General features: G+C 38.7%; 1 protein-coding gene across 1 annotated transcript in view; it reads left to right on the top strand.

The window, feature by feature from the left end:
- Positions 1 to 1,325: 1,325 nt before the first annotated feature.
- LOC139137567 (protein ELYS-like) overlaps positions 1,326 to 25,254 on the top strand; it is a 71,513-nt gene continuing 47,584 nt past the window's right edge. Inside the window, exons 1-14 of the mRNA XM_070705736.1 lie at positions 1,326 to 1,421; positions 3,119 to 3,280; positions 5,079 to 5,323; positions 6,923 to 7,199; positions 7,401 to 7,581; positions 8,506 to 8,631; positions 19,155 to 19,239; positions 19,754 to 19,919; positions 20,938 to 21,079; positions 22,484 to 22,574; positions 22,766 to 22,921; positions 23,344 to 23,469; positions 24,009 to 24,099; positions 24,843 to 25,070. Coding sequence (XP_070561837.1) covers positions 3,154 to 3,280; positions 5,079 to 5,323; positions 6,923 to 7,199; positions 7,401 to 7,581; positions 8,506 to 8,631; positions 19,155 to 19,239; positions 19,754 to 19,919; positions 20,938 to 21,079; positions 22,484 to 22,574; positions 22,766 to 22,921; positions 23,344 to 23,469; positions 24,009 to 24,099; positions 24,843 to 25,070 — 2,041 coding nt within the window. The 5' untranslated portion in view covers positions 1,326 to 1,421; positions 3,119 to 3,153. The remainder of the gene's footprint in view (positions 1,422 to 3,118; positions 3,281 to 5,078; positions 5,324 to 6,922; positions 7,200 to 7,400; positions 7,582 to 8,505; positions 8,632 to 19,154; positions 19,240 to 19,753; positions 19,920 to 20,937; positions 21,080 to 22,483; positions 22,575 to 22,765; positions 22,922 to 23,343; positions 23,470 to 24,008; positions 24,100 to 24,842; positions 25,071 to 25,254) is intronic.

The following is a 25,254-nucleotide window of genomic DNA, read 5'->3' as shown; positions in this document are numbered from 1 at the left end:
CACTCCAATTAGGTTTACTTCATGCAATGGCAATGATCGACCCTCTTTACCAGCGGGCCGCCTGCGGCGGCCCACTACAATAAATTGACTTTATTGTAATACCCCATGACCATCTTAACGGCCGGACGCCTTCAGCGGCCCTGTTCAGTAAAGTTTACTTCATGCAATGGCCATGATCGACCCTCTTTTTACCAGCGGGCCACCTTTGGTTGCCCACTAGAATAAATTTGACTTTACGTAATGGCCCATGACCCTCTTAACCGAGGGCTGCCTTTGGCGAACCACTCCAATGAAGTTTACTTTATACAATGTCCATGGACACAAGTTGTCTATGGAAATGAAGTTAAAAATTGCCTTACAGTCGTCCTAATTAACAGACATTTGCATGGATGTGGCTGAGAAGTTTGTACACTGGCATCTCTGCTACACGAATAAAGTGCGCCCGCGTACCGGAGTTCAAATCCAAACCGTGCAGGTAAATTTGACATATGGGTTTTGGTTATTTTTCAGGGGGGGGGGGGGGGGGGGGTCATCAAATTTTTTCGTCTGACAAAGGGGGGGTCATCATTTTTTCCGGCGAAAAATGCAGGGGGGGTCATCATTTTTTTGAACACCGGCGACAAGATTTTGCCGGCCCCCCCCAGCCGTAAAAACTGAACGGTCCCTTTACCCTGTGTCTCAATATATAGAGGGAGTGAATACTAGTAAGCCTAACCCTAACCCTAACCCTAACTTAAGCCTAACCCTAACCCTAACCCTAACCCTAACCATCGGAAATACGTATCAATAAACAAACAAACAAATAAATAAATAAATAAACAAATAAACAAATAAACTGCTCTTTATTGACAAATATTAACAAAACAGCTTTTCGCTGTTATTTTATTAAAAATAACAAATAAACAAACACAAACATACACACAAACAAACAAACAGACACAAATAAACAACAAGCCCGTGTACCCTGTGATCAAATGTTTGCAGGTTGCTTGGTATCCCGAAACAGAGATTTTGACCCCGAAATTTACATTTGTAAAGAAAGGTCATGATTTTCGTGACAAAGGGTGGGAATGAAATTAGTCGATTGACATGTAATCCAGTGGCGTGATTGGCTGAAGTAAGTTCTGAATTCTAATTTATGTAGATTTTTATGCAAATAATAACTCCTAATATGGTTGACAGACTGCGTCTTGACAGCGCGCGCAGCTGGAAAGCCAAAGGCAAATTAGATGGCGCCCTCTGGAGAGGCAAATATGAATGATTTGTTTATTTAGTGAGGGCGCTCGACATGCGCACGAAGGTTTCATCGCTTCCGCGTGATTAAAATGGCGCCGTCCATTCAAAGTTGATCTCTGCAGAGTCCTTAAATTGGCGATATATTGTTTTCCATGACAAACAGAGTAAATCGGAGAGAAGTCGAGGTAAATTATATGGTAAGGGTATCTTAATGATATCGGTAAACATATTTGTTACAGCTATTTGAAAATGACCGATGTAACTAACGTTCCCCACGTGAGAATCCATGTCAGTGCCAATGCATACCCCATAGCCTCTGCAATGGCTAACAATCAATGTGTCAAATTCAATCTTTCAGCAGGATTGGCTAGGAGTGCCATCTAAAGCACGGGAGCTATTTTATTTATCGACAGTCAAACACCACTTTCAATTAATAAGGCGAAACACGCTAAGGGGTATGAACAATTTGAGACTGCTGATTGCGTTATCCCGGCTAATCAGCTGCACGCGCATAACAGCCTCGGTTCGCGTCGATGCACACATCGAGACATATGAACTACGATGTAGCATGGAGGTAGGGCCTTTGGCATTGTAGCTCTACTGGTGAGCGAGGCCGCAAAACCAAAAATCACCGACCGCCTCACCGTAGAGCTACAAATTTGCAGCTATGAAATAATGGTAGTAATGTACATGGCATGGCAGTGGAAGTCAGAAGCGAGATTCTACCTCCTTGCTTGGGAGCATAGACGCAAGGGTCTATGCAGTAGAAGTAGGAAAGTCCATGGTTAAGCCAAGGAGCTGAACGAGCCAGTCTAGTAATGATATTTAAATATCGGCATAAGTGCATTTTCATGTCAATCACTTCCGGTAGTTGGACCTGTGCGACCCTTATACCCAGGCAAAACCTCGAGCTACAGCCCCGGGCTACAGCACTGCTACTATACTTCCATTACTGATACAAGGTTTTTAAGGTTTGAGTTATAGATACAGGCCCAAAAGGAACCCAATTGCAGCTTATCTTCATTTATTTCCATGTATAACTCTTTCAATGTCTTGACAGTTTGAGCTTCCTAAAATTAAAATGCCTATTCAGAATATCTCATGTAGCGTAAGTTAAACACCGGACACAAATGGTGATGTATGACACAAGAACAGGATATATTGGTGAATAGCCATTTTAGCTGTTTGTAATACATTCAAATGTATCAGCTACTTGTTCATTTAAAGCAATTTAATAATCCACACACATTACTAATGAGATTATGTACTGTATCAAGCATCACTCATGACAGTACATGATGTGACATCACCAATACTACCACAACAAGGGTGCATTTTCTTTCACAACGTCTTGCAAAGTATATGTAAAAGTATGTGGAGCGAGAAAAGAATTTTCACTGACAGAACAATGTATGGCCTGGAAAGTAATTCTTCCAGTAAAATGGTCATTCAAAATGTTTTAAAACTGCTTCAAAACATGCCTTGTTTCTATGTCTCAAGCATATTTATGCAGCATAGGGAGTGGTGGTGTGTATTTTTCACCATATCCGTAAAGATTGCCTACATGCTACCATTGCTGTTGAAGGTCTGCTTTGTGGCACCTCCTCTTTTTGCTGCACTTTCTACTCAAACCTGAAAATTTCGATAGGGATAGCATCTGATAACAATGTGAAATTCAACATTATATGGCATTATTTGATGATCAAAACTTGCATTGTGTTCCAAAAGCCTATCCAAAACCTATTGACATTGATTTTCAATGCCAGTAAAATTGCAGACAAAGAGCAGTCGCTACTTTGTAAACTTGAAAGTTGCAAATATGCAATTTGGAATATGGTGATCAACTTGTTTTAATATGCCATTGCATCTCAATTTATTGCAGGTTTGTTTGTTTGTTATTCAACACAAATTCAAAACATGAAGACTGAACAGATACCCAATCATACTTCTAAGTTGGTTGCCTATGACAACGCTGTTATCAAGGCCTTAGAAAGTGATGTGGGAGACATTGACAATGAAACTATTTTTGGTGGAACTTGTAAAGGTAATTAGGAACACCACTTTCAGTTTTATGATTTTCTTGATAAAATCCATTATACTTTAATTCAATCTTTGGTAGTTTTTTACCCTGCAAAAGTAATGTATATTTTGTCATATAGTTGAGCTGACATCCAGCAATGGTTTTCAGGTGCCTGATGGTTTTGATACGAAAACGTTAGTGTGTCTTATCTGCATAAATGTCCTTGAATTTTCAGGGATGCTTATGCAAATGAGTAGTTTGTGGTGTTTTGCACATTGTGATTATTATGGCACAGAAATTGACCGTGATCAAAGCTATTGACCGTGTAAGTAAACATCAAAGCTGGACTCACCAAGGTTAAACTTAACAGATAAAATGGCTTTGGAATGTTATAACTCGCTGACCTCAAAAGACATGATTGTCTTGGTATTGGGCAGTGTACAGTAACTGATGTGTCAAAACAGAGACCGTACAATTGAATTGTCAATCATTAAAATGGGTGAAATTTACCTTTTGATAGCCGTTTAAAAATGCAGAGTAAAAGAATGTACGAAGCCTACAAGTCTTTGTAGTCTGCTGTATTTTATGGTGATTAATACTTATACTTGTCCGATACTCAAACTTGTCTTCCAGGAATCAAGACAATAAATATGAAAACAGTTTTACACTTTACTAACTTTAATATACATTATATGGGTACTACAGCATTGTGCAAAGCAATTTAGACAAATGTTTTACTTTTTGATCACTGTCGAAAACAGTGAACTCTTCTAATGTACATTGAACAGTGTGCCGGCATTTCCTCTAAGGAGAGGTGAAAAAAATTTTTTTGAGTCACATTGAAGAAAATTTGACTTGCTGTGCATCACCACATGCGTTGAAATGGTTTTAACCATAAAAGTCAGCAGTTGTAAATATAGCGCCCTCTATGGTTGTGTGTCTTTCTGTAATCCTGGTACTCTGGTGTGAATCAATGAGAAGACAATCAAAACAACAATTGCTGCCTCCTTCCTTAGCTGTGGGTCCATAGCTGTGGTGTTTTCAGACGGGATTCCTGCCTTTTATGGGAAGGTTTTGACTTTTAACTCTGCCTGCGGTGGCTTGGTTTAAAATCGTAAAAGTCAAAACCAGCCAATAAAAGGCAGGAATCCCATCTGAAAACACCACAGCTATGGACCCACAGCTACCTCCTTCCCCATCAATCTATCAGCAGGAAAAGTGGACTATCTGCACGTAGTATCACTGCAGAGACTTACAGAAATGACATGTTCAGATATGTTTTTGTCCAAAAACTTCAGGGAAACATGTTATGTGTGTAAATTATAAATCTGCTAAGCATTTCTAGTCATTGGCAGGCTCTTTACGGCTGCATCAGTGACGCATTTGATAACTTTTCATTCCAATGCGTCAGGTGGGTTTTCCCTGTGTCACGACGCAGAGAAAGAGAGATAGAGAAATACTGATAAATCGTCACAAGAGATAAATCGTCGGTATCACTGTTTCATGTATTTGTCAAAGACAAAATATTTATAAATTGACATTGTTCATGTAAGAATGTTCAACCCTTTTCCTGCCATACAGTATCACTTCCCCAACTGCCAAGTCAGTGAAAAAGTGAGTTTGAGCCAAAAGCACAAGTATTTTCACCCACTTGGCTTGGTATGTTATAGCAGCTGTAGTTGGTAAAAATCATGTTTACAAGTTCAAGTTTTTGTTAGAATGCACCATGTGCTTCACCAGTGTTAACCAATTCGACCCGGTGGTGATATGTTATGGTACCTGAAATTGACTGTCAAAAAACTGACCCTTTGTTTTCATGCAGATGGCAAGTGGACATGGCTTGTCCGGGGTCAATCCCTGGAGGTCATTCACACATCTACTGGTGAAAGACAGGCAGCATGGTGCTTTGGTGATGAGAAGAAGGTGACCGTATCATGTGTGAAGGAGTACAGTTTTAACAATTGCACCAAACTATTGGTTGGCCTCAAGTTGGGATCAGAGGGCATGCTGTGTGTGTTTGACCCTAGTGTGTCAAAGGTCACCATTGCAGTGAGCATCCCCCACAAGGTAGGACATTTTAGAAAATCATACATGCTACCAAATGTGAACTTTTTTTATACAGAGATTCTCTGATGTCAAATTTGTTCACTTTGTTTTAACAAAAATCAAACAAAACCAAACCTCCCTTGAACACAGAATGGGCAAGTGTACATTTTTTTGTTTTCTCAAATGCACTTAAACTTATCATTTCTTGCTCAGAATTACGTTCAAACCATTTCCAACCATTTCTGCTGACTACTTCATAGAGCAGCAGTGTTTTGACACCCAAAATGCACTTTTGAACAATGTTTATCGTATTTCAGTAGGGTGGCCAAGCCATTTTTTTCTCTTGTTTATACACACAGTTTAAATGGATTTTTAGCAAGAATGGGGTAAAAGAAGAAAAATAAAAAAAAAATTATTCAAATAGCTGTATCCAATCAAAAGTTATGAATTTTTAAAGCAATAAAATGCCATTTTTTCGCGGACAATTTTCGGCAAATTTTAAAATTATTTCAATGAATGCCGATTCCTTCAAGTTTGGCAACCCATAATTTTTTATTTACTTCACATGGAATCATTAGACTATGTGTCTTGTGCACAGATTTACCCAATATTACGGAAAAATCAAGATTTGACTGATGCACAGTCTTGGATTTTGAAACTGTGAGTGTTGAAAATTGAAAATATTTTGTCTGACTTAGTCAAAATTGCGGCGGCACCGTACCATCGAAAAATGGATGGATTTATGTTTTTATGAATTTTGAATTCACATAACTTAAAAACTAGAGCTCACATATAATGAATTTTGTCACAATGTCATTTAATAACACTCAATTCTAACAAATCAATTTAAACTGCCAATTGTCTTTTAATGCAGTTCATTTTCAGCCATGAAATTGTAAGAAATAGCTGTCCCTAACTTCAGCCTCAGGCAGGCTGTCAATGGTGTGTCAGTGTGACTGCCTTCCGCCGCATTCTTGAGTCACACTGTACTGAGGTCTATGAATGAACACGATTTTGTTTTTATGATTCGTACTTGTGCTCGTGGACAGATTTTCGTCATATTTCACAGAAATGTTGGAATGATGTTTAAAAAGAGCATGCTACAAGTTTTATGGCAAAAATATGTATCTAAATGAAAAATCTACACCCAATTTACCGTACTCACTTTACCTCGTGTTTGCTGGCTAAAATTCCCAGAATATAACAAAAACTCACCACTACATGTAAATGGGATGGTCTGCCACTTCCTGGCCAAGTTTCACAGTTCTATGACAACGTGCACAGGGCCCGAAAGCAGTTCCGTTGCGAAATAGGTATTGACTGGATTCAGACGTGCGTGCCATGAGCGGCGACCGCTCGAGCGCTGTGGCCGGTCAGTACAAAGTGGCATTTTGGAGAGAAAAATACTATTTTTCTATCGTTTTTTCTTCAGTTTTTTAATGATACCTGCCTCATACATCGATTTTAATTGGAAATATCCATTTTTTCAGTAACTGAGCTACTTATTTTCAGAAACAATAGCGTTTAAAATTTCACGAAAATCAAATTTCACTTTCAGTGTGCATGAGTTGCGTATAATGTCGCAATATTTTAGCTTAACTTTGGCCACCCTAATTTCAGGTATCCTCAATCGAACCAATCACAAATGTCGGTGGAATCAGGGCTCCAAACTACTTGCTCTGTCCCCACTTGCAACTCTTCTTTGGAATTGTTGCCGTGGGCACCGAGAGGGGATATGTGTACTTGATTGATATGAGATTGGATGAGGTCGGTGAACTCTCTGATGAGTCAAGCCCGTCAGGAATTCACCTCATCTCAGCGAGAGCATCACAGGACGTTGCACAGAACAGACTCAAGGCAGCCAGGCGAGGTGAACACCTGGCAATGTTACTGGATGGTAAGTACACCGTAATCCTGCATACTTATTTTTGTTTGTGAATAATCTGTCCGTAAAATTAATGTTAAAAAGGTATGCATCTTAACATATCATTGGAAACGGGAAGGTACATATAAACAGATTGTTGTACACCAGGTGTACATCTTAACAATAGCACTGTACACTGCATACTTTCCAAGTTTCTTATTAATTTTTTCTCAGAAACCAGTCACAAGAGAAGTTCCTTCAACTTCCGAAGCCAAGATGGCGACACAATCAGAAGTTACTATGCTTCAGAAGTTGCTGTCACTGCACTCCATTTTGTGAAACAGATTGGTGGTCTTGCCGTCGGATTCAGCTTTGGGTGTTTTCAACTTTGGGATCTGATAGGACCATTTTTAGAGTGAGTTCTCATTTATTGTTGGGTTTTGTCCATTTCATCATCCAGTTTTGATTTCCACTGAAAAGATTGCAACAGTAGCAAGTGCGTTGAAGTTCTTTGATCATGTTATGAACAGTTTCTGTCAGAGTTGTTCAGCTGGGCAGTTTTTTCCTGGGATGAACAAGATATATTGTTCCATCATACCTTTGCCTCTTTGACTTGAACATACAATCCTGCTGGTGCAACCAATTTGAAAAAAGGATGTTGTGTAGATGTAATACATTCACTTCCATTTTCTTCACCAGAGGTTCAACCTTGATCTCAAAAGGTACGGCCATCCAACATTGCGGTTTTATATAGATTTTTTAAAAACCTAAGTACTTACACAAATCCTGCCAAGTCATTGGAAATTGCATTTCTCTTCAGGATGTCCGGCAACCGGCAACTGGCATTCAGATGCCATTATCCTGCTAAGTCAGTGCAATTCAGGAATGCCTATAAAACGTATTTAATAGCATGCCATAGGTGATTACATTGCTAAGCTGAACACAAGTACATTTCATTCCTGTACATGAAACATGCTATACTTGTGAAAATAGGTTTTGGCACTGTGTTAGGTATAATTGACTTGGCAGAATGACTGACTCAGAGTAAATTGATTAATACAGACACAAGCAAATCTGTTCAGTATTTGGTGTTACAAAGACCAGTATCAAGATAAAACCAGTTGTTGTGTAGTCTAGTTTTGCAGTCCCTTTGAATATGCATAGTAAAATTCAATGATTATTCTGTAGTCAGTCAGACCAGAAGACCAATAAATTCACTGGGCCAGACAAAAAATTTGTCAAATTTTGATCCTAAACCGCTTGGTTTGCTGACTCCCAGCTGTGCATTAGAAAATCTTTAACTTTGTTATTTATTACTTGGTGTTATTTTTCTGATCAGTTATTCTAGTCCTTTGGAGAAAAATTCATCATCAGTGACACATTTTGCCTATCAAGAACCAGACGATGACCCACGGCATTTCTGTTTTATGTGGCTGTCAAAGGGACCTCTATGCACTGATTCCAGGTAGGTCTTACAGTACAGTCCACGCAGAACCTGTCATTGTGCTGGCATTTTGCGAGCACAATGCCAGCACTCTTAGCGCATTATGCCAGCACAATTGGGTGTGAAGTGCCAGCATTTTACGAGCACTGTGCGAGCACTTTACGAGCACTGTGCCCGCACTGAACAAAATGTGCCCGCACAATGCGGGTATTGAACTCAAAAAAGGTAGTTGTCGGTGACAACATTGCTACACTTGCCTAACTGAAATTGCGGCGGCTGGGAGTAACTGAATAATCTTGAGTCCTAAAACCAGCTCCAAACTCTTTGTCTGCCTATTGGCAACTCTAAAATCCATAAAAAAATCTTAGTCGTAGACAGGTCACAGTAAGATAATATCACATGCGTACAGTATGCGTAGAGCTCCGAAGAAATCTACCTCAAACTCTGCTGGACCTCGACACTAGACCTCTCACGGATCGTGGTCTAAGGTTGGAACACGGACGTGTAGACCGCGGTGGTTAGACGTGCTTAGTGAAAAATTGCAACAAGTGAACATTATTGTGGCCATTTACAATAAATAAAGTTCATGATACGTATTAGTAATATCACAGGCACCACATTGTTATGCAATATGCCAGGGGAATTTTCTGAATGAATTCGTCAGTCATTTGCCGTAGAGTAGACATCGTACATGAACTAAAGCATGATTGCGAAACCTGATACATAGAAGCACCAGATTGTAAACCATTTTATATTAGGGAGGGTGAAGAATAACAAGTTTGAATTGTTGCCCGGTCAATTTGTTGTATTTGAAACAACGCATCCTTTTTACACAGGTAAGGAAACGAGAGCGCCCAGGAAATAACAACTAGCATCGAAATAAAATTTGTTTTTGAAATCAACAGCTTGTATTTTTGTCCTGAACTTTTTACGATTACACGAACGACTTTGCTCTGGATCCGACTGTCTATAGTAGACACTGCAGTTAGCAATATCGAGTCACTATCATACTGAAGTAAAGTCAGCGGTGATGTCGTAGATTTTTCGTGCTAATTCTGCCGTGTTTGTCGCAAAAAAAATCGAACTGAAGTTTCGAAGGTAGCCGAATCGGCGAACCATTTTGCTGAGATGCCAAGTCCGAGTTTTGTAGAGGCACCGTGGTCCATGGATGTCACGTACAAAAATACATCCGCGGTCTGTCCGGTCATAGACCTTAAAAAACCGTTTTTAAAGTCTATGGTCCGGTGCGTGTCCCTTTTCAAAAATATCTGAGCCATCACGCATGCACTGTGTTGAAAGAGGGTCAGTAGTACACTCTACGACTAAACCAGGCACTGAGATGCCAGAATGTGAAACGAGAAAACCCAGTTCCAAAATGACCTATAAGTCGCGAAAATATCCAGACTGCAAACTGCATATGCCCTGTCCGATTGGGCATTTCCAAGCAAATATGGCTACCGCTAAGCCCGAATCTGCCTCTGTAGTCATCGTGTAAAATACAATTCTAGGTTTCGGTGAATTAAAGCAAGCGGCTTTATCCGACCGGGAAATATGACGACAGAAGTTCTAAACATTTATACAGGTCCTGTATTGTATTACGATGTACCGTCCCTCCACAGTTTGTAGAAAGTTAAAAGCATAACATTTTTTTTGAAAGTTATATCGATGCGATACATACTATTAAATCTGAAACTCTTTCTGTCAGTTTTGGGCTGCTGGTCTTCACAGCAACTTGCGTCTATCGGCTTTAAAAAACGTTCAAAATTTTCGGGGTAGACTTGAGTCGATACTGTCTCCTGCGTGAACGTCCTTGGACCAGAACTGCGACCTTTGTTTCATGACGAGTCAAACATACATTGAAATGTAAATGTACCAAATTTACAAATTGAAGTGACTTGACTGAACTAATTTCGTGGTCAACATGTATTTGACGTTCAGAAGTGACAGATAAAAACGTGAATAATTGGTCAACATGTATTTGACGTTCAGAAGTGACAGATAAAAAACGTGAATAATTCCATTTTGTCGAATTGAAAGCCCTCTGTGGGACCGTGGTCCGACAAAGTCCCATGGGAGCATAATGCTTCGAGGAATTCGCCTGCTATTCTTGGAAACTGCTGGTTTCCATAGCGACCATGCGACGTGTAGACCATTTACTGTTGACCGATGCGGTCTTGTTCAATAAAACATTTTACATGCCGAACTTTCACTTTGAACCAAAGATTCGAATCATATAAAATGATGGAAATAGCAAAAAATACCTCAAAAGTTGTCATTGTCGGTGTAAAAACGCACCATACCGTACATTTTCCCATACATATCAAGGCTATATACTGTCAACGTAATTAAATTCTGCAAACTCAAAGATGACGAACATGTTCTTCAATAAATCGCATAACCCGTGGAGAATGTGTCGACACATGTCATAAACAATACATTTCCAGAAGTTCTCCGAATGGTGAAAATTGGTGTCATACATCTCCGCGTTAGCGCCCCGACCAAAACTTTTATTGCAGTTTTAATCAGGTGTAATATTCAGACAATCGCCGGTTCAGATTTTTTAAATTTTAGGGGGTGGAAATAAAACATTATCTTTGAAATCCTTGTGTGAGTCTCATTTATTCCAAACTTTTACTCGTAATTCCTTCTTCAAATTTGGTGGCCCTTAAAAGGCCAACTTGTTATGTGGCACATTAACTTAATTTTCTTTTAGTTTTTGAATAGTCAAATGCATTGTCGACATTTAAAACTGCGTCAAACAACGATTTAATCGCAAGTATTTTTAAATCGTACCGACTGTAACACGAACCTCGGAATGTTAGAGAATTTTTTGGTGCTGATATATCCGTGGATCAAGGCTGATACTTCAAAAAACATCCAGTATGTTAGTGTTTCTACAAGTAGTGATACGTCTGCTTTACTTCAACACTAAAATGTCGCGTTCTTTGACACGTTGATGCGAGAAGCGACATCGTTCTTTTGTTACGACTACCCATTGCACTGAAGTTATGACTGAAGTTGGCAGCGGGGAAAATGCCGCCAATGGTAAGAGTACCCCTGTTTCGCGTGGTTGAGGTCATCTAAACAATAACCCACTTGCAGATTCGAAACGTTAAGTTCGTGGCTTTATGATTTCTTCAAAAAATTACGGAATTATTTTTGTAGAAAAATTATATTTATTCCTTTAAAAGTGTTTCCGAACTTGATAGTATATGTCGGGAAATGAAAGATGGTAGTTTGATTGACATATACATTTAGTTTATTTTCAACACTACCAGCGATTATCCGATATACAACTAGTTTATTTACTGACACCTTCCAAACCTCATGCAATTCACGTTTACACCTTGTAATTGTGTATAGAAAGACCACCCTGACATCACACCTGACCAAGACTTAAATGACTTATGAATTTTAATATATGTAAATGTGACTTACACAACACACATGTATATAAACCCTTAGATTTTGTGAATAAAGCAGGATTTCGTAGTTAGTGTTCAAATGCAACACTCTGTACCGGCTTGTCTGTACGTCCTACCATCACAGCCGTAATTTCCCTTCGCCACATTTTATGGTGCCGAGACCAGGATCCTGAGGGATCTAACCGAACCACGAACCAAGTACCAAACCAAGTACCGAACCAAGAACCGAACCAACGATGGCAGGGAGCGACCAAGATAACCAATCTGTGAAGGATGTTCAGCAAGCCAAGAGAGATAGATCAAGCAACCGAAGCCAGATGACCAAGCAGCTACAGAAAGCTGATGAAATCCTCATTAAAGAAGATCTACAGCAGAGCGATCGAGACTTGCTGACTGCAACCATATCGAACATAGAGAGAATAATGAAGATTCTTGAAGACCTAGACGAAATCATCCTCGAAGCTATCGAAAACCAAGAAACCTACGAACAACTCTTTGAAGAAGCAGACGACTACAACATAGAAATCAACGAACACGTAACACGATACAAGATGTTCCTGGAACCATCGAAGACTGCGACAACAGCAAGAAACAAATGCTCAACCACCTCATCAACACATCGACGACAGGCCAACATACCAAAACTTCAACTACCGGCACTCAGTGGTGACAACATGAAGTCGACCACGTTTATCGACACTTTCAAGGCAACCGTTGTCGACGACCCAACACTCAAAGGCATACAGAAATCCAAGTACCGAGCAGTAGAAGAAGCTGGTAAAGAAAGCTGCTCCAAAGAAGAAACCAACAACCCCGGAAGCAAATCAGAAGGTGAGAAAAGCATATCACACGTGAAGTTAACACCTACGTTTGGTACTATATTACTGAAAACTACAATTGGAACCGTGTCTTCAAAGATGCAATCACCATTCGTCAATATTCTACTGGACGAAGGGGCTCAACGGACATACATGACAGACGATATCAAAGATGAAGAATGCACAACTGAACACCTCAACATAGGCACATTTGGAAAAGAAGAAAGTAAGATACGCACGACTAAGGCCAAACTGAAGACGAAGTCGAGAGAAGTTACCATGCGATCTCTCATCGTACCGAACATCAGCTCTCCAGTACAAAACTACGTAAACACAACCGTAAGTAATCACCAATATCTACAACAATTACCGCTAGTGTCACACGTGCAATCCGATGCGCTTAAACTCGACCTGTTGACTGAAGCAGATTCCTACTGGTCCACAGTAGAAGACCACGTTGTCAGAGGTGATGGCCCAGCTGCAGTCTCATCAAAACTTAGCTATTTACTATCGGGACCCTCAAAACCAAACAATGTATCCGTAATGAACACAGCCATTATGGAGGCAATGGTCGATCTGAACTATGAACAAAATGTAAAGTCAAAATACTGCGATTCCTCAGGGAAAACTAGCCGTCCAATCTACAAGCTCTACCCGCTGGAACTGTCAACCGCTGAAGTTGAACAAGAACAGAACAACAATGCCGTTGAAGAAACTGCTACTGCAGCTGAACAGCAAACACAGACGCGCCCCCGGAGAACAGCCGCTGCAATCGCGAGATTGAAAATTCAGGACAGTACAGAGAACTAACTGCTATGAACAATGCATGATCAAAAACGAAAAAGAGTACTTTTCAATTTCGTGGACACTTAAAATTACAGAAAAATCGATACACAAAAGAGAATAATTTTATTGTAGTTGTAGTATATCGTGACTTAGTAAAAGTGAACAAAAGAAACTCTCAACATGCAAAGCGATCACACCCGTCCTTATGACTTTTGCGCCGCCCGGAGAATGTCGGGAAATGAAAAGATGTTAGTTTGATTGATATATACATTTAGTTTATTTTTCAACACTACCAGTGATTATCTGATATACAACTAGTTAATTTACCAACACCTTCCAAACCTCATGCAATTCACGTTTTACACCTTGTAATTGTGTATCGAAAGACCACCCTGACATCACACCTGACCAAGACTTAAAGACTTATGAATTTTAATATATGTAAATGTGACTTTTACACACCACACATGTATATAAACCCTTAGATTTTGTGAATAAAGTAGGATTTCGTAGCTAATGTTCAAATGCAACACTCTGTACCGGCTTTTCTGTTCATCCTACCATCACGGCCGTAATTTCCCTCCGTGACAGTATACATCAGCAATGTGATCGCAATTATTTAAACAATCATGCCGACGCGAATCTTTACTGTAAATTGTTGCATACTTTGATGACCTTTGTGACCCATCGCCTGATCATGCTGATTAGTGCGTAGACGTTATTGAATAGGCCGAGGACAATGTCTGCTCTGGGTGGCGATTGCAACCCACGTCAAGTCTTCAAGGTCATCTGGACGACAGTGTAGCAAATTTGACGTGTTTCCCGGGCAACTCTTCCCGTTTCGGCCCCAAGCTTTTGTTCACAATGTAACCAGGAAAGTTCGTTCTTCTGGTACCTCAATGTATACTTAGGGGAGAACCATTTGATTTCTGGGGGGGGGGGGATGGAGGATCTGGGGAAAAAAAATTGTCGGCAGGTGAAGGACAGGAAAAAAAAATTTGATCCAACAATGGCTTGAGAAAAAAAATTGTTCCAACAGACAGGAGAGAAAAAAAAATTTGTCGCCATGTGCTAAAATCACCAAAGTTTGGGACTAATTTAAAAAAAAAACGCCGAAGGGCGGCCGCCTACGGCGGCACTAATATTTTCAATATTTTAGAGGGAATCCTGATGTAAAAAATCTGGCATATAAATAAACTTCAATACTACACAATGTTCAATGTTTCATTGTGATGACAGTGTTTTAAATATGTTGCAATAAAGCATTAACACAGTCAGTATTAAAAGGGGAACCATTGGACTTGCTGTGATCTGTATCTACTGAAAATTTAAAACAAACGACACGATTCAATGAACTACTTTTAAAAGCAATATATTATTCTCAAATATATGTCTTTCCTTGCAATGAAAATACAATAACAAATAATGAAATACAAAACACTTTTGTAAAACATGACTTCTTTCCTGAGAAGTTGACAGTACTGATTTATATAAAACACAGCTATAGTACTGACTTTCACAACTGTATGATCACTACACTTCTATACTAGTCACTATCAGCCTGGTTTAACCAGACGGCTGATCTGTTCAGTGGATGGAACAGATCAGCCGTCTGTTTAACCAGGCTACTATTACTCTACTGGAGACTATGGCAGTGGCTTCATGGATGACAGTAGGCAGATCCCATATCTTTTTGGTTCGGTACATGCAGGTACCTGCTGAGCACCTGTAAGAAAGGAAAATTGTTATTTTTATTAAAAATTGTCTGCAGTAGTTTTGTGTTTGATTAAAAGGTTTCTCACTTTGGAAAGGGACAAAAGCGTTAATATTGGTGATTTTTATATGCATTTTTATATTACTCCAACATAAACAAAGTCATCACTCAAAATAATCTGCTGATATGACTACCTTTGTCTCCCCTTTCTTGTCTGTTGAATAAAGTGACAATGTCAGTTGAGTGGATGTCCTTTGCCATCTCTCTTCGGCACTTTTGAGTGATGCTGATATCGCAGCTCTTTTCTTCTTCTTTCTTTTTTCGCTAGCAGCTCTCCTTTTATTGGCTGCTGCCTGCTGGCTAGCTCCGTACAGTTCTTTGTATTTCTCATGCACAGCTGATATGGTGGCCATTTTCTCATTTACCATTTGCACAACTGCCTTGACCTTGGCTTGTAGAGAGTGGTAGAAAACCATACTTTCTTGGTATGACGCAGATTTCTTGTTGAGTTTTTCCACGTCTGCTACACAGCTTGAGTACAGCTGGTCAAGTTTGTCAGTCTGATTTTTTACTAGTTATTTGTTGTAGATAAAAGTTTAATAGCAGAACCATGACCACAACAAGTTATTAAAACATCTGGTTGTGAACCAATAACGTGTATGTATAGCATATTGTATTGAAAATTGGCAAGCGAGAAAAAAAATTTGCTTTGCCACTGCATACAGAAAAATAATTTGATGCAGGACTGACAATAGAAAAAAAAATTTGCTGTCACAGTCATGGGAAAAAAGAATTTGTTGCCCCACCCATTTCCTCCTCTCCCCCCCCCCCAGAAATCAAATGGTTCACCCTTATTCGATGTGGAGGGAATGTCGTCGCCCGAACGACGCGACTGTCACAAAATAAAACGACACTGAAGACCTGTGGTGACGTAATAGACTTCACTGCGATATACTAATACGTTCGGAGTACGATTTAGAACACACTGCACCGCGCGTATTTTACAGAGTTTGATTCGATCAACGTAAAACACGACATGAAAAGACGTATTTTTCTGCAGCAAATAGTTGGGGGCGGGAAACTTTTGAAATTCGGTTCGTCAGGTGTCGACTCGAACGGAAAATACAATCAGAAACTGGCACAGTGTTTTAGTTTTCGTCACTAAAAAGTTTGGGTTGGAACAGTTTTTGAATATCGGACTTTTTTGGCATGGTATTGTCTGACATTATCACAAAAAAGACGTGATATTTTTTCAAGATTTTTGGCCCCGATTTCATTCGGAGTGGGAACAATTTGAATATTGGACCTTATCGGGTATTAGCTCATATGTAAAATATAAGCAGAAGCCGTATTTTTTCGGTAGTTTTTTTTTCAGATGGTCGTAATGACCAGGGAAACAATTTTAATGTTGGACTTTATCGTGAAGCACCGGTGGCGATGAAAAATTACGCGGCGTCACCGTAGTTTGTATGATTGCGTTGGCAGTATGATGATCATGACTTTCTCAACATCGACTACAGTAATATTTTTCGTACGGAATATCCGAGGAACGTATCAAAACTTCATGGAGATTTTCCTACCGCAACTTAGATAATGGTTCGACCAACGTGTACTGTCGCGCAACCTTTCACCCTCTGTAAACATCGGCATGATCGGCAAGAAAACAAGTCGAGCGCTGTCGCCCAAAACGAATATTTTGTTTTCATGTCTGTGGAGAAAATTCAAGTTATTACTTACGAACATGGTCAGTTTACTCCACTCACATTATTCATTTTATTTGTGCCACTAATTGTGATAGTTGGCTAGAAATATGCTGATAGAGACGTTCGGCTTGTGAAATCATTGAAATTTACGAGGACAGGTTTACGAAGCAGAACCTAAATCGCGATTTTTGTGCTTCTCAGTTCAATCGTTCCGTACATCGAAGGGAAAAAACCAAACCATATAAGAGTATACGTCTTGTAGAATTTTGGTCTTTCCAGGCGTCACACTAAACAACCTCACCTGCATGTACATACCAGTAATATCATTGTGATAGAGGGACCGTGATTACTGTATCGAGAAAGTATGACGCGCTACAGGGGAGTAAGCACACGAAACGTTATTTCTGATTTCCTTGCATTTAATTGCATGGCATAATAAACATGATAATGTGAACCGAAAATGAGTGTCACGATTACGATTAGGCATGAAAAAGAGGAAGAAAGCCGTGAAACTGTCACAGAAGTTCAGCATTTTTAGTTCTAAATCGTCTTTTTTGACAATTGAAAAAAAGAATATGAGCTCGTATAGACTAGAGTGATTCAAGTTCACAGGCATTCACTTCTGCCATGATAAATCGTCTTCCTGTTATAAAGTACACATTTTGAAAAATAGAAAACAGATCAAGAATTTTTATTGTTGTGTTGACTTGTCTTCTACGATGCGTTACGGTTATGGCAACAACTTACATGTACCTATCGTCACCATCACAGCCTCACTCAGTTTCTTCAACACCACGTCTCACGACCAGTGATGTCATCTTTATTTGAGAAATTCGATAATTTTCGATCGAACTCGATCTTCACAGCGCACCAAGTCAGAGAAACAATTTCACAGGAACAGATCATGCATTGTTGTACGTAAAGAGTTTTCACTTTACCCCCGGCCTAAAATCGTTCTAGTATTATTAAATGACACTAAACGTCGCAACTCCCACCCAATCAGCAATGGGTCAAAGTTCGGCTGAGCCGATGACAAACCCAGCACTACAGTAGCCACTTGTACGTCCACTTGTTGCAATTTTTGTCCACAAGAATGAACTCTTACAACTTACAACTTACATTCACATGCAACAGCGTTCAACTCAGCCATACATTCAAGGTCAAGGTGTGAATGTGCCTCACATTGCAACAATGCCCGCACAGTGACGATGCGCGAATCGTGCCCGCACAGTGCCGGCACAGTGCACTTTATCTGCCCGCATACTGCTGGCAATGATGCTCGTTTCGTGCGCGCACAATGCACTTTTTATGCGGGCATTGTTCCCGCACCAGTGACGGGTTCTGCGTGGACTGTACTGTATTTAACTCTTTGGAAAGAGCTTTTTTATCCCTTTATGTCAAAACAGAGAACAATTGACATTTCATGTGAGACGATGCAAGCTATCTGTAATGTACAGTATACTGTGGAAATTTGATTAAATGCTCAATTCATAATGAAAAATGTCTGCCAGGCCCACCAATTTGTGAATATGAAATCATAGGTTTTTCACAAAACTTCTTTGCATAAATTTCAGTTGAATAGACATAAAGGCACAACATATGTGGCTAACAGCACATCGACTGCCTTCCTTGATTTCACACGAAATAAAGTTCACACAACTTTGTCAAAGATAAATGCAAGTGGAATTGTTTGCTTTACATGCTGTGGAAGATGAACTTTTTCTAACCTTTGCAAAGATATTGCATGTATCTGCAGCATGGCAAAGCCTGCCCAAGACTACAAATGTGTTTATCACTTCTTCACAATATTCACAAATTTCAGAGTTCATTTGAATTTCAGCAAGCTCCAGTTCAGTGAAATTCAATTCAATGAATCTGAACAGGCATCTCCAGTTATTCACCATAGTTCCCTTGCGCAACTGCCTTCCAGTAGAGCGATGACGCAGGGCAGTGGAAATATCACCACTGTCTTCAAGCCATGAACATGTGATCCCAATAACACACAAAAGAATGGGTTTTCCATCTCTTTTTCTGAATTTTATGTCAGATAATTTGAAAAAGTTTGTAACGCTGTAACTTTATTCATTTTTTTTTGTAGTCAAGAAGTACCAGTGACATTGTACTTGTTTCAACTTTCATTTGATGCCAAGGACAACCATGAACAACATGGACATCTGTACAAGGTTTGCATCACATCCAAACTTGCTCCACCAAACACTGGGTATTCTCCCATCATGGAGACATACTGAAGACTTGCATGGTTTTACAAAGAAATATTGAGAGGAAAGCAGAGCTGTCATACATTTGTTCAACACGACTTGGTTTAGATAACCCACATTGATTTAATTGATGACTGTCTCAAATTTATTTCAAGAAACTGTCAGGATCTGTCTTCAAAATTTTGAATAGTGAAATTTGAAATATTATTTTTCTTCACCACAACGTTACATTTTCTCAGTCCCCTAGATGATGTAGGACAGAACTTTGTCATTGAAAACAAATTTTGTTGTTACTGAATACCTTAGGGCCACATAGTTGAGGGATGAAAGATTGCAATTAGTCATTCAAAACAATTGTTGGTTTTGTTTAAATTGAAAGATTAGGATCACATAAGTTGAGGGACGAAAGATGGCAGTTTGTAAAAGACATAAATCCTAGTTGAATCATGTAGTGTATTTCACTATAAACATTTTACAGGGCCTACAGGACTGCACACCTCGATTCGTACACAGCGTTACGGCCGATGTCTTCAATGATAGTGACAGCAGCTCTGTTGGAAGCCGTATGTTCTCCTGTTACACTCTGGAGAATGAGTTGACAGCTGATATGCTGAAACATGAAGATTCATTGATGGAGGATGGAGGTAAGTCACTCAGAATGGTCTGTCATTGTGCATATTTCAATATGTGGTTTTTCAGAACTTAGTAGAATGTGATAATGGGCTTAATGTAGCCTATACTTTTAAGCTTTTTAACTCTTTGAGTGCTGTAATTTTTCCCACCAAAATTTTAGTGCAACATTTTACCAATTTTTATGAATTTTTCCGTAACTTTTTGATAATTTTGGACCAAATGGACATCACATTTCATTGACTGCAGATTTTTATGAAAATTTTTGCAAAATTCTGGAAAAAACTGACTGGGGTATATTTATAAAGGGGACAAAAATTTACTTTGGCGCTCAAGGGGTTAAAGTGGTACAGCTTTGAAACTTTTTTGATTGAAATTCCTTACGTTGTCATAGGTCACCAATTTCACCTTTGCAAGAAGATTACGTGAAAGTTATCTTTTCCATTCAAACATTACTGAGTCAGAAATACTTGCATGCCTTTGTAAAGTGGATAATTATACTATGGCAAACAAAAACTTACAGTGTTTTACTCATTAAACCCCCTCTCCAAAAGGAAAGTATGAAAGCACAAAAATTGAATGATAAAATTATGATTTGAACTTGCCCTTGAAGAAAATAAATAGCTTACATCTTTTTGAAATGTTTCCAAACTTAAATCTGAAAGGTTCCTGAGAATCAAGCATATACATGGTTTTTGAGGCATACCTGTGGCGTGTTGTTAGCGTTAATTTGCATATGCTAATTACAATGAACTTAAAACCCTAAAGGCAGTGAATGTTACTCATCATGCATGTGTTTTAATCATCAATATCCCTTTGATGAAATGTTTGTTTTTCAAGCCTTGCTTTGAATCAAGTGACAGACTGGCATTGAACTTGTTGTGTTGGAAAGAAATGTTTTCATATAATAGTGAAAGCTTGAAAAGCAAATTTTTTATTTGAAAGTGAAAGCTTAAAGACATTGTCTTCAACATCCTTGGTAGATATTTTTGCGTAAATTTTATTCACCATGTTTTTCACTCCCTGTCACAGCAACAGGAAACAGAAAAGACCTTAGCCTGACGCTTTTTGCCTGGGAAGCGCCCTCTGGCGGACAAGGATCACCAACCAGTTGTTTTTTGGCACTTTTTGATCTTAACCGGTGGTATCATGCTCAAATGCCGAAAGCAGTCAGGTAATCAAGTTTTCTGTTTAAGGTAGAACGCGCCTCGGGGACAGAGAGTCGGACTCTCAAATATCTACAATTCTTTTCTGATCTACCACTTATGGGGGCTCATTTTAAAGCTCTTGAAGAAAGAAGAACTTTCACCGTCTTAGTTTTTCGAAAATCCAAAATTTCATTTTTATCCCATAGAGTTAACACAGGGATGGCGGCCATTTTGAATTTCAAACATTGCAAATTGTTGAGTAATTGTTTTCGCTAGTTCCAAACTTTGCACGGTGACCCCTGATTTTTATTGTTGATTTAGTAAGAAAATGGTTGAAAGTTTCATTTAGGAAAGTTTGAGCAAAAGTTTAAGTCTTTCACTTTCGAGGCGCATATTACCTTAAGTGTGATTTAGAAAAGTTAAAAAGCAAACAAGAAATTACAATTAGAATGCTTAAACTTGAATTTGTATAAATACCAATAACTTCTTGATAGTCTGATAAGGTAAATGTTGTGTGGAGAGTGTTGGATTCTTGACAAGCTTAACATAGTTTGTGTCTTAAAAATAAAAAACTTAAACTCAAATTTTCCTCAGGCAAACTTTCAACCATTCTCTTTCAAAGTCAAGAATGAAAATCAGAGATTATGTAGAGTTTGGTAATAAAGAAACAAACTGCCCAATATTTACCAATATTTGAAATCCAAAATGACTGCCATCCCTGTGTTATCTCTATAAAAGAAAATACAACTCCCAACTTTTGCAAAACTGAGCCGATGAAAACTTTATGTACTCCATAAGTTTCTAAATGAGTCCCCACAAGTTGTAGGCCAAAAGAATGTTGTAAACGTTTAAGAATCCAAATATCTGTCCCCGAGGTGCATTCTACCTTAAATATTAAAACACTTTTATTATATCAATGATGTTACATGTTGCTGCTAATTCAAAAGGAAATGGATCAGGGGAAAATGATGTAAGCATTAGAAGTTGCCATGGTATTGTCAAGGACAGTCTGTATTTAAACCTGCGATCAGCATTCATCTCTTTTATTCAGTTGGTATGAAAGGGGAACACAGGCCTGCTACCAAAAATATTTTTAAAAACCTTCAGTCAAATTGAAAGATCTTATTTCAGGGAATTTCAGGATAATCCATCCACAGATGTCTCCAAACATTAGGGAAACACTTAATATATATTCAAAAGATAATCAAATTCATTTCAGTTTGATTTCAAGGATAATTTTTCTTGTAATCATCACAGTTCCAACAGACCAAGTAATGTTGACCCTCACTCACACATACAATAAACAACCACAATACCGTCGAAAAGATAAAACACCTGAAAATTATAGTCTTTGACCTTATCCTGTTCAATTCTCTATACCACAGCTGAAGTATTTGTAACCATGGTAAATTCTATTTTGTCTTTTATAGCCAATCCAGAGATGCCCATGAAATATGTTCATACTTTTCGTTCTGTTCTCTGGAGAGTGTCATGGAATCAGCCGCTCCTGATGTACTGCTTGTAAGTTTTCTCTCTTCTCCAATAATCTTGTGGTTTTGCCACTTCTGAGGTCTCGTCTGGATGGCATGCCATGATCCATGAAGTAATGACTTTAGACAACTGAATCAAATTATCCAATGAACAATAAAAATGACAGATAAGAGGATCCTTTCAGAGCTTAATCCTTATTTAAATTTATTGATGTATTTTAGGATGTTTATGTCAAACCACATAATGTTGCCAAATTCAAGTCTGCTATTACCCCGGCCCCAGAGCAGCACTTCTACCCATCAGCCCTGAGTTTCACTGCCAGCTGTGTGATGGAGACTGGGGTAGTTAGAGCAGAGTTTCTAGGATCCCAAAGACAGGTAAGTTGAATAAAAGCAGCATGAGACTGTGAGACAAAACATGTCATTTACATATCGGTAACTGTTTACACTTGTATAAATGAATATTATTGTGCTTTTAGCATCAGATGAACCTTTTATGTGAAATATCTCCATCCAGGACTAAGTTTGTGTACTGTTGTACAAAGTGAAAGTTTATTTTTTTCAATGTTGTATAGTAATGTTTCCCATTTATGACTTTTCATATAGCTCTTCTTGAAACTATATATACACAATCTTGGAACAACATTTTTCTTTGGAAACTTTACATGAATATCGGCAGTTTCAATAGAAGTGTTCAAAATCAAATAGACTACCACGGATCCCCAAGATTTTTACATCCAATGATAAAATTAAGAGGAAAATCTCTGTAAATAATAATTCAATTTTCTCATAAATTTCAGGCCCTGGCCAATATTGGTAAAGTGGGTCCCCAGATACTGCAAGATCCTAAGGAATACTTCAACCTATGTTGGATAGCAGGACTTCTGCCACGGAACATGGATCATCTAGCAACTGGCATTCCAGTGGTAAGTATTCCACTACCTGATTTGAATTCCAACATCCGCACCACCCTGCAGGCTAATGTGTGTAGGTCCAAACTCCCCATTGAACACAACAGAAATGGCAGAAACAATGGCTTTGAAAGGGAGGAATCCACCATTTAATATTCAGAGTGTTTGAGACGTGAAGTAAATATACCTCACTGTCCGATTGGAAAATGAAGCAATCAGAATATTTGAAACTCAGTGGCTGAATCACAAATGACCATTCTGACAGAGTCCCTATTGTCTTGCTTGCAAAATTGTAGAGATCAATTTCGTTTGATCCATGCAAACATTTTATCCCCTGTTTTGAATTTTTTGATCCACCAATATCATACACAGCTGAAAGGTGTTGAACCTGAGAAGCAGATAAAGTGGAAAGTTGTTGGAAGATCAGATTCTTTTAAGAATGCAACATATTTCAGAAGTCAAACAGTAATCATTTCTGTCCTGTATCTACTACTAAAGCCAAGAATCAGATAAGTTATCAAAAATCACTCAAAGTTGTGTTCTGTTTTCCCTAGCAACTGCAACGTGACGCACTGCTGACGGTGGCATTGGAGAACAATATGGTAGACTTTTTGATAGTGTCTATCACTGTGTGGAGTGAAGGAGGTGAGAGTTTTATAAAGTGTTGACAGGTCCTAATTTCATAATATTTACGAAAGTTGGTTTCACACTGTAAGGTCAGAATTATTATTTCAATGGGTTCGACCTGGAATTCAAAGTAACCATAGTACAAACGAAACCGTATGCAAAAATATAGATAAAACTGTGTGTATTCCTGTGCATTCCTGTTTATCCATATGTAGTTGTTTGTACTGCTTTAGCATAGCATCTTCATCATCTGTTTTCTATAGAACACAGCTGTAGTCAGAGTGTGCCTTTTTATCATGAAGTTCGCCCTTATGATCATCAGCATGAAAAAACAATGACAAAAATGCTCAGACCAGACATTGCAGTGATATTTTTGGCAAGCATCCCTTTTAGCAAATTTAGCTAAATCTGTCAATTCACTAATTTGAGACGTCGCTAATTTAAAGTTTTCCCTATATTTACTGTAGTTAGGATGTCAGAAATCAGAAAACACTTAAAAAGCATGCAGCCGAATGATTACTGTATTTCCAATGAAAATTACAGAAATCAAGAAGTTAGTGATTAAAGTCTATCCATAAAGCACACATTTGTTATCCATCCCAGGAAACTGATAAACTGATTATTATTATTATTATTAGACTTTATTTAAACTCGATAGACTGTTGAGCCGAAGGCTCTTCTCACACAGTGTCGAGATGCAAGAAATATACAATTTTCCTGATCTCTGATCAGGAATCGTAAGCATATACTCCACTTTTCAGGATTTTCTTCCGGCTGTACTTTGCGGACTATCCTGGATTGGGCCTGGAATAAAGTTGCGAGCATCAAGGAATCTATTGACAGAGTGTGCATGCCTCTCTATGATGGATATGGAACTCACCTCGATAAACAGTCCACCCAGTTGCTGGACCAGCATGCTTTGCATTTGAATCACATGGTATTGATCTTCCAGGCATTGCTTGATCAGTCAGGGACAACCACTGAACAAGGTAAGTGGTCTTTTTGAAAACTTTAGGAATATAACTTGCATACACTGTGGTATATGTTGATTATATTTTGGCTTTTGGCTGTAAAGGGTGATTAATGTGTGTAGAGAGTTATGAGTGAATAATTTTTGAAGTAAGTAAATATCATGTATCCACGCTTTACATCCAACTCTTTCTGAAAACATCA

Source organism: Ptychodera flava, chromosome 7 (genome assembly GCF_041260155.1).
Source record: "Ptychodera flava strain L36383 chromosome 7, AS_Pfla_20210202, whole genome shotgun sequence".
In the NCBI taxonomy this organism is placed as follows: Eukaryota; Metazoa; Hemichordata; class Enteropneusta; family Ptychoderidae; genus Ptychodera; species Ptychodera flava.
This window is presented reverse-complemented; position numbering and strand designations above follow the sequence as displayed.